At 47.9% G+C, this 9,338-nt stretch overlaps 1 protein-coding gene across 1 annotated transcript; it reads left to right on the top strand.

Annotated features, from left to right (window-relative positions):
* Positions 1 to 676: 676 nt before the first annotated feature.
* LOC309400820 (transmembrane protein 88-like) lies at positions 677 to 9,103 on the top strand. Its single transcript, XM_081969511.1, has 2 exons — positions 677 to 1,002; positions 8,269 to 9,103. Exons 1-2 carry the CDS (start codon positions 727 to 729, stop codon positions 8,542 to 8,544), a joined length of 552 nt encoding a protein of 183 aa, XP_081825637.1. The 5' UTR covers positions 677 to 726; the 3' UTR covers positions 8,545 to 9,103.
* Positions 9,104 to 9,338: the final 235 nt, after the last annotated feature.

Below are 9,338 nucleotides of genomic sequence, written 5' to 3'. Positions count from 1 at the left end.
TTTGTTGGCGTTTTAATCTATCAGTTGGTGATGGCCTGCAGGGCATCCTAACCCCATTGTTAAAAGGGGGGGACACGTTGTGGGGAGGGGTCTTCCAAGGGGAAAGGGAGGCCTTTTCCAACCTGGAAAATCTTGATTTCCAATGCAGTGGGGGGTGTCTCTCTGCTTTGGGAGTCTCACACCCAGATGGCTGGGTTCTAGCCCCCCCCCACTTCCTATTCCTCCAATTAACCCCAGGGCCATGCTTTTGCCCTATAAACCAGCACCCTAAAATTTCAGGACCTCTTTGGAGCCTCTCCGGATGGGCTCTCTATTTCCTCCCCCCCCCAGATTTAAAAATGGGTGGTGGGTTGTCTTTTTTCCTCCCTCCAAGCATCAACATCTGGCCTAGGTGTCCGAGGGGGGGTTCTGTCTGTGCCATTTTGGGCAGAGGGGGTGGGTGGGTGGCCGAGGGAAGCATCTCTGGAATCCAGAGGGGAGGAGAAGACCCTTCCCCTACTGGGAGAGGGGAGGGGGCGTCTGCCTTTTAGGAGCATCCTGGGGAAGGGTCGGATTTTGCAGCTGGAGCTGCACTGGTGCTGCGTGCGTTGCACTGTGTGTGTGTGTGTGTGTGTGTGTGTGTGTGTCTTTGTGCATTCCTAGCTTATCCTGGTTGGGGAGGTGGGGAAGGAGGAGCGACTATAAAAGCCCAGTCTAGCCCAACCAGAGAGTTAAGAAGCCACCAGGATGAGCTTAGACCTCAGCTCCCCCAAGCCTGGGCCGGGGTCCCTGGAATGTGAGGGAGGGGTCCCTGGGACCTCGCCGCTGACCCCCCCTCCTTATGCCGGGGAGGGGGCTCTGGAACTCCGGGGGTCCCTGGATTGCTGGGCTTGTGCCGTGCTGGTCACCTTGCAAAACCTCCTCGTCGGAGCGCTCAACCTCCTCCTAGCCGGAGCGGTCTTCGGCTTGATCCTGCTGCCAGCTGGAGTTCTTTTGGGCTTCGGGTTTCTCTGCCACTCTAAGGTCAGTGGTCCTATGGGGTGGGGAGGGGGCTCAACACTGGGTCCCAATGTAGGTCGGAAAGGCGCAGGATTTGGGGAAGGGGGCGACGAACGCAAAGCAGATTTCCTCTTCTTTTTGCAAACTCCAGTGGGGAAGGGTCGACTCTTCAGGGGGGGGAAGGACTGGGTCTGGGGGTCCTGGGCTTGGAAACACCCCCGCCAAAGGTTTTGGGGGGGGGGGAGGCTTGCAACAGTCCCGCCTGCGGACGTGCGGGCGGAGGTGCCTTGCTTGCCCCAGGTCTGGATCCGTCCGACGTTGGAAACTTTGGGGAAAGTTTAGAAAAGAGCCAATTTAAGATGATTTAAAAGCCTGGAGACTAAAACATACGAAGAACCCTGGGCAGGATTTGGGTTTGGCCAATCTAGAGAAAAGAAGGACTAAGGGGGACATGATAGCAGTCTTCCACTATTTGAAGGGCTGCCCCAAAGAAGGGGGGGTCGTCAAATTATTCTCCAAAGCCCCCGAAGGCAGGACAAGAAGCAACGGATGGAAACTCATCAAGGAGAAATTTCCTGATAGTGAGAAAAATCAATCAGGGCTTGCCTTTTGAAGTTGTGGGGGCTCCATTACGGAAGGTTTTTAAGAAGAGATTGGACAGCCATTTGTTTGAAAAGGTAGAGGGTCTCCTGCTTGAGCAGGGGGTTGGACTAGAAGACCTCCGAGGTCCCTTCCAGCATTATTCTGATTGTGGCAGGCAGTCGCTGCTCCAGATCGTCAACGAATAGAACAGAACATAAAAATAGAATAGAATTCAGAATTAGGCTAGAATTCAGAATAGAGAATTAGAATAGAATTTAGAATATAGAAAATAGAATAGAATTCAGAATTAGAATAGAATTAAGAATAAAATGTAGAATATAATGGAATGGAATAGAATAGAATTCAGAATTAGAATTTAGAATGGAATGGAATAGAATAGAGAATTAGAATAGAATTTAGAATATAGAAAATGGAATAGAATAGAATTCAGAATTAGAATAGAATTAAGAATAGAACTAAGAATAGAATTTAGAATAGAATGGAATGGAATGAATAGAATAGAAATCAGAATTAGAATAGAATTTAGAACGGAATGGAATAGAATAGAGAATTAGAATAGAATTTAGAATATAGAAAATGGAATAGAATAGAATTCAGAATTAGAATAGAATTAAGAATAGAATGGAATAGAATAGAGAATTAGAATAGAATTTAGAATATAGAAAATAGAATAAAATAGAATTAAGAATAGAATTTAGAATAGAATGGAACAGGATAGAATAGAATAGAAAAGAGAATTAGAATAGAATTTAGAATATAGAAAATAGAATAGAAAATAGAATAAAATAGAATTAAGAATAGAATTTAGAATAGAATGGAACAGGATAGAATAGAATAGAAAAGAGAATTAGAATAGAATTTAGAATATAGAAAATAGAATAAAATAGAATTAAGAATAGAATTTAGAATAGAATGGAACAGGATAGACTAGAATAGAGAATTAGAATAGAATTTAGAATATAGAAAATAGAATAGAATAATAGAATAGAATAGAGAATTAGGATAGACTTTAGAATATAGAAAATAGAATAGAATAGAATTATGTGAGTGGATGGAGTTTGTCTTCGGTGTACATAAAAGAGAGAAATCACGATCATAGTCATCATAAAAATACACCATGAATCCTAAGACACAACACTTAGCGATAGTCATAGGATACTAAATAAGCCATCAACATAAATCATGTACTGGGAAGCTAAATAAAACAATACAAATCGTGAAGATGCACGCAACGAAGATACAGTCCTAAGTAGAAAAGGAGGCAGGTAGTAGGAAGGACGAGAAGAAGAATAGTAACACAGCCTTACTAAATACTTTAACAGTGTTGTGGGAATTGGTGGTTGGGGACAGTGATGGCACAGGGGAGGGGAAAAAAAACCTATCCTTCTGTCTAATTGTTCTGGTGTGCAACGCCTTTTCAGCATCGTCTTGATGGTAGAAGTTGAACCGATTCAGGGATCATCCAGGGGAGGCTGGAAACTGTTTTTTTCCCCTGAATCATCCGTTGTGGAATGTTTTTTCCACCTTGGAATGAAATACGAGGGATGTAAAAAGCTGCTTCCAGATTCTTCCTGATTTGGGGCTGGGGTAGATTAACTCATCTCCTTCCCCTTCTCCAAGGTTCAAGCCAGGCCAAATAATGTCGTTCTAATTTGCAGCCTGCTAATTAAAAAAATAAAATAAAAATAAAGCAGGCATCCTTAGGTTTGGGCTGCAGCGATGGGGGGAGAACCTCCAGCTCTCCCAGGTTAGGGATGACACATGGGGAGGGGGCTTCTGAAGGCTTTGATGTGCTCTTAAAAGGGGCTGGGGTAGCCCGGCGTGAAAATTGAGGCTTAGGAGGAGGCACTGATGTGGCCAGCGGTGTCTTTGTGTTGGGGGTGTAAATCTCATTTTGGTACAATGAGGGAAGAGTCACACTTTACATACAGAATAAACAGAGTGGGAAGGGACCTTAGAGGCCTTCTAGTCCAACCCCCTGCTTGGGCAGGAAACCTTACAGCACCTTCAGTGAAGATGGGCAGCGCACAAAATGCAATCAAGAAAATAAAATAAAATTTAAAAATAGGGCATTATCAGTCACTCCAATAAATGTAAACATCTGGCCTCAAAGCAGCCTCCAAAGCCAGAGGTAAGGAAGGAGGGCAGGATCTCCTCCGTCCTGCGTACCCGCCAAAGTTGGCTTGAACCCCTGTGTGTGTGTGTGGGGGGTCTCCCCAGTTCCCTGCCTCGTGCTTCTGACGCTCAAATGCCTTCGCCCCAATCGTGAATTCAACTCTCGAGATTACGTAGAGTGGAATTGCAGCTAGGCAGCAAATATATCAAGCGAATCGATAAAATTCATTTGCAAAAGGGGACAAAAATGGACTTTTGAACAATGGAATAACAGAGTTGGAAGGGACCTTGGAGGTCATCTAGTCCAACCCCCTGTTCAAGCAGGGGGTCCTACACCTATTCAGGCAAACGGCTGCCCAGTCTCTTCTTAAAAACCTCCGGCGAGGGAGCACCCCACAATGTCTGGAGGCAAGCCAGAAGAGTAGCGTTGGAAGGGGCCTCGGAGGTCTTCTAGTCTGACCCCCTGCTCAAGCAGGAGTCCCGATATCATTTCAGACAAAACGCTTGTCCAATCCCTTCTTTAAAAAAACTCCGGTAATGGGGAGGAGCACCCGCAACTTTGGGGGGCCTGAAAAGACCTTAAAGGGTGTAGTAGCGGGATGAGCCGAAGGCACTCTGCACATGCTCCGGTTCCGACAATTGGCAGCGTTAAAAAGAAAACACGCTGCTTTTTTTAAAGAGCGGCTGGAGTTTTTCCAACAAAGCTTCTGGCGAGATTTGGCCAGATCGTATCCAGATCTCCAGACCAGGCCCAACCCTGGAATTTAGGGGTCCTCCTAGCCCCCCTCCCCCCAGAGCCAACCCACCTACCCCTCAATTACGGGAGTCCTGCTCCTTCCCTCCAATGCCCCCTCCAAGGTTGGCGTGGCAACTGCGGGGTGGTCTCTCTCTCCCCCCTCCCCCTGGAGAGCTTTGGGAGTGGGGGAGAGGCAAATGTTTTGGGGATTAAGGCTCCGAGCTTAAGATCTGAGAGGTGGGGGTGGGGGGTGGGGCTGTTGCACATCCCCCTCTGGGTGGAATGCAACATGTGGGCAAGTGGAGGGTCGGTTAGCCCCCTGCTCCTTTTTTTTCTGGGCAGGGGGTGCGAGGGAGGTGTCAGACAATTTATCTGGAGTTGCAAGATCTTATCTCTCTTCTTGGTAATGAAATGAGCATCTGTTGACTAGCACTGCTCGGGGTCTTGACACTCTTAATTCCCCCCCACAACCCCCCCCCCCAAGCGGTTGTGATGGGGGTGGGATGTTCAGGAATGGAGCAGCGTCCTGCTTGTGAGAATAAGACAATCCCCAGGTCATGGGATCGTCGGTGGCACTCAAAATGCCCAGTTTTGCATGGCTAATTCAATGCAAAATGTTAGCATAGGGGCATTCAAGCTTGGTCACTTTTAAGACCCGTGGACTTCAAATCCCAGAATTCCCCAGCCAGCCACGTAATTTTCTTTACAAGTCTTAATTGCGGGGTCTCCAACCTTGGCCACTTTAAGACGTGTGGACTTCAACTCCCAGAATTCCTCAGTCAGTGATGGAGGGTAACTTTCTTAATAGATGGTGGGTATGCAGGAAGCGTAATATATCTTGACTTCAGCAAAGTGAAGGGGGAAAAGAGAGCTGGCTGGGGAATTCTGGGAGTTGAAGTCCACAAGTCTTAAATCAAAGTCTCCACCTTTGGCCACTTTAAGAACTGTGGACTTCAACTCCCAGAATTCCCCAGCCAGCCACGTACAGTAACTTTCTTAATAGACGGTGGGTATGCAGTAAAAGTAATATATCTTGACTTTAGCAAAGTGGGGAAAAAAGAGCTGGCTGGGGAATTCTGGGAGTTGAAGTCCACCAGTCTTAAGGCAACCAAGGTTGGACACCCTTGTACAGGTAGTCCTCAACCTACGACCACAATTGAGGCCAGAATTGATGTCGTTAAGTGAGACATTTGTTAAGTGAGTTTTGCCCCATTTCCTTGCCACATTTGTTAAGCGAATAACTGCCGTTGTTAAATCAGTACCACCGTTGTTAAGTGAATCTGGCTTCCCCCCTTGACTTTGCTTGTCAGAAGGTGACATTGCGACCGTCATAAATGTGAGTTCTCAAGCGTTGGAATGTAAATCACGCGATTAGGGAGATGTTGCAATGGTCATAAGTGTGACAAATGGTCTGAAGTCCCTTTTTTCAGTGATGTGGTAACTTTGAACGGTCACTAAACGAACTGTCATAAGTCGAGGACTCCCTGTATTCATGCACATTCTGGAAGACAAGAGTTGTAAACTAATGAAATCAACGTCCGAATTATTTCAGATATTGATGACAAAGCGGCTTTTAAGCAGCAGTGCAAACCCACCGAGGTTTTGTTTTATTTTCGTATTTATTTCAACAATATGGGTCTCAAATAGGATTATAACTTCTCCAGCCTCACGAAACCTAACCGAAAATTAAAATGTTTAATAACGTTTGAAACTTATTGAGACTTGAACGAAAGATTGCAGATTTGATGTTTGAAAGGATCCTGCAAACGCACCGCTCCAAAGGGAATTATTCTTACCTATCACTCATCGCCTTAAATTTAAATGAATATAAATTGAATTTAAATTTAATCTTTCGAGCCGGAATCGAGTTTTTCTCAATGCAGGAGTGTTTAAAAAAAGATAATTAAACTCGTATTTGCACGAAATTATGTGTGATCGCTTGTGTAAGCTACAACACTACCGAAGATGTGTAAAGAGCAGCTTATAAGTAGAAACGGACCTGTAGGGTTTCCTGCCTGGGCAGGGGGTTGGACTAGAAGACCTCCAAGGTCCCTTCCAACTCGGTTATTCTATTCTATTCCTTCATTTGTGGTAAATGCAGGCAAATTTGACCATTTCTCATTTTTGATTTTAAAAAAGGGATCGAAATTCAGCTTACGTTCCCACCTCACAAAAGTACACTTGACATTTCCCCAACATTCCCGTCGTTAAATGAGACATGGGTGAAGTGAGTTTCGTCCCATTTTACGACCTTTCTTGCCGCCGTTGTTGAGTGAATCCCTGCCGCCGACAAGCTAGCAACCCGGTTGTTAAGTGAATCCGGGTTCCCAACTGTGACTTCGCTGGCCAGAGGGTCGCAAAAGGTTGACCCCGGGGGAACCCTGCGACCGTCCTCAATACGAGTCGGCGGCCGAGCGTCTGAATTTGGATCGCTTGAGCGTGGGGAAGGCTGCGAAGGTCGTAACTGTGACAAAGGGCCCTAAGTCACATTTTTCAGTGCCGTTGTAACTTTGAACGGTCACTAAATGAACTGTCGTAAGTCGAGGACTGCCTATCATTCTGAGAGCCGAAGGTGGTGATTTTTAATGTTGACCCACCTAGAAATCAGCAGAAGGAAAGGTTGTTGAGCTTAGCGAAAAAAAAGACATAAATGATTATTTATCTGCCCGTTGTGGAATATTACGCTGGGCACCAATAGGGCATCGAGTCTCGGGGGGAGGGGTGGAGTCAGAGGGGGGATCCCCCCAAATTTAAGAAAATATTGTGGGGGGGGAATCCAGTTTGCAGCTGGTCACCGCCCTTCCGAAATGGAGCTGGGCCCAGAGTGACTTTCCTGTGATGTGTCTCAGCCAGTCAACAGGAAGCCCCCAGGCCCGCCAGCCGCCAGCCGGGAAGCTGCACCGGTTGGCCTCCCACCTTTCTCCCTGTCCCCGGACGGTGAAGCAAGCCAGATGCCCAGGCTGGGGGCTGATAACCTCGGGGGGGGGGGGGGTGCATTCCAGGCATAACCCCGGCAGCCCCCTCCGCCCCCCTTTGCTGCTGCTCTGTCTAAGGAGAGTGGGAGAGGTGGCCTTTAAGGATTTCTGTCCCTCTTCTGCCTGCCTCCTTCCTCCTCCCCCCTTCCTTCCTTCCTTCCTCTTTCCTATCTCCTGTCTTTTTCTCCCCTTTTCTCCCCTTCTTTCCTTTCCTCCTTTCTTCCTTGCTCTTTTCTCTTTCCCTTCCTTTCCTTCCTCCTTTGTAGTCTCTTTCTCTCTTCCTTCTTTCCTCTCTTCAAATCTCAGAATTCAACCCTCCCTCCTTTTCTCCTTCCTTTTTTCTTTCTCCTTCCTTCCTTCCTTTTTCTTTTTCTCCTTCCTTCCATTTTCTTTCTCCCTTCCTTTTTTCTTCTTTCTTGCGTTCTATCTCCTTCCCTTCTTTTCCTTGCCATCGCTCCCTCCCTCTACTATCTCCATTCCTTCCTTCCTTCCTTCCTTCCTCTTTTCTCTCCCCCTCCTTCTTGTCTATTCCCTTCCCTCGTTTCCTCCTCCCTCCCTTCCTTCCTCCAGGAGCGAGGCTACACCTCCCCTCACCATCTCCTGAGCTGGCCACCCGGATGGCACCTAAAGGAGCCAAAAGGGAAGCGTTGAGGTGTGTGTGTGCTGGGGGGGAAGCTTCCGCTCCTGGGACAGGAAGGAGATGCACCCCTATAATGTGTGCCTTTGCACCCTGAGCAGCCGGCTTCCTTGGCGTGTGTGTGTGTGTGTGTGTGTGTGTGGTGTGCGTGCTTGTGTGCGCGCATCAGAGCCCGGCCTGTGGGGAGATTCCTAACAGATTCCTTTCCCCTTTTCTCTCTGCAGTTCCTGAACACGCAGGAGCACTACTGCACAAACCATTTGCACGACGCGGCCGCCGTGGGCCTGTTGGTGGTGGGCTTCACCCTGCTGGTGCCCCTCCTGGTCCTGGCCCTGGCCGCCTACTGCCGCCTGGCGCGTCGCCTCCAGCTCGGCTACTGCCTGGTGCCCTACAGCAAAGCCATCTACAAGAACCTGCCCGCCAGCCGCTACCACAGCGTGGGCTGCTGTGGCTGCTGCGCGCAGGACCTGGACGCAACCGCGGAAAAAGTGTGGGTGTGAGGAGGGGCAGGGCGAAGTGGGGGGGGGGCTGGGGATGGGGGGGAGAGGAAGCGGAAAGGCCTGGCAAAAACACCTGGGTGGGATGGAAGGGCTTTTCTCGGGCACGGAGGAGCTGGCTGGCACAAATCCCCACAATCCTCGCATCCGTCGAGCGGAAGGAAGACGAAACGGGTTTATTTTCAGCGCCAGGAAAAAGAAAACGGACCGTTTTGATTCGGTCGCCTAAGCGAGGACCTTTGAAGCTTCCCCTTCTCCACCCGGCGAATGGACCTGGAACCGCCTCTCGAACTCAGAACACGCCTGCTTGTTGGTCCCATGTTGCTGCTTTGCTAAGTGGTGTTTGCCCAACTCGCCGACGTTTGAAAAGGGATGGACTTCAATTCCCAGAATCCCCCAGCCAGGCATTCTGGGAGTTGGAAGTTCATCTCTCCGAAAGGGGCGGAGATTGGAAAACACGCCGCTAATGCATTTACGGAAGTTGTTGCTGCGAATGAATTAATCAGAATGTCTTTATTGTTATTATTATTATTATAATTATAATACACTTTGTACTTCGAGACTGCTGGGGCTATACTTTTTCTTTTAGGTGGGGGAAAAAAAGTGAGAAGTTTACTGTCTACAAGAAGAGAATAGTCAGTCCTCGATTTATAACAATTTGTTTAGCGACTGTTTAGAAAAAAGGTGACTCACCATGGGTTGTTGTGCTTACAACCCCCTGGTCACGAGATCAAAATCCAGCTGTTTGGGCAACCGGTGCTCTGGCCCACCAGTAGAGCAGGCAGTAGATTCAGACA

Source organism: Natrix helvetica (genome assembly GCF_964273705.1).
Source record: "Natrix helvetica genome assembly, chromosome: W".
Classification (NCBI taxonomy): Eukaryota; Metazoa; Chordata; class Lepidosauria; order Squamata; family Natricidae; genus Natrix; species Natrix helvetica.
This window is presented reverse-complemented; position numbering and strand designations above follow the sequence as displayed.

Bases quoted from the DNA above. Each gene is read 5' to 3' on its own strand.
- LOC309400820 (XM_081969511.1), top strand. From the start codon at position 727: ATGAGCTTAGACCTCAGCTCCCCCAAGCCTGGGCCGGGGTCCCTGGAA. The intron at 1,003-8,268 runs GTCAGTGGTCCT...TTCTCTCTGCAG, and splicing joins GGTTTCTCTGCCACTCTAAG to TTCCTGAACACGCAGGAGCA.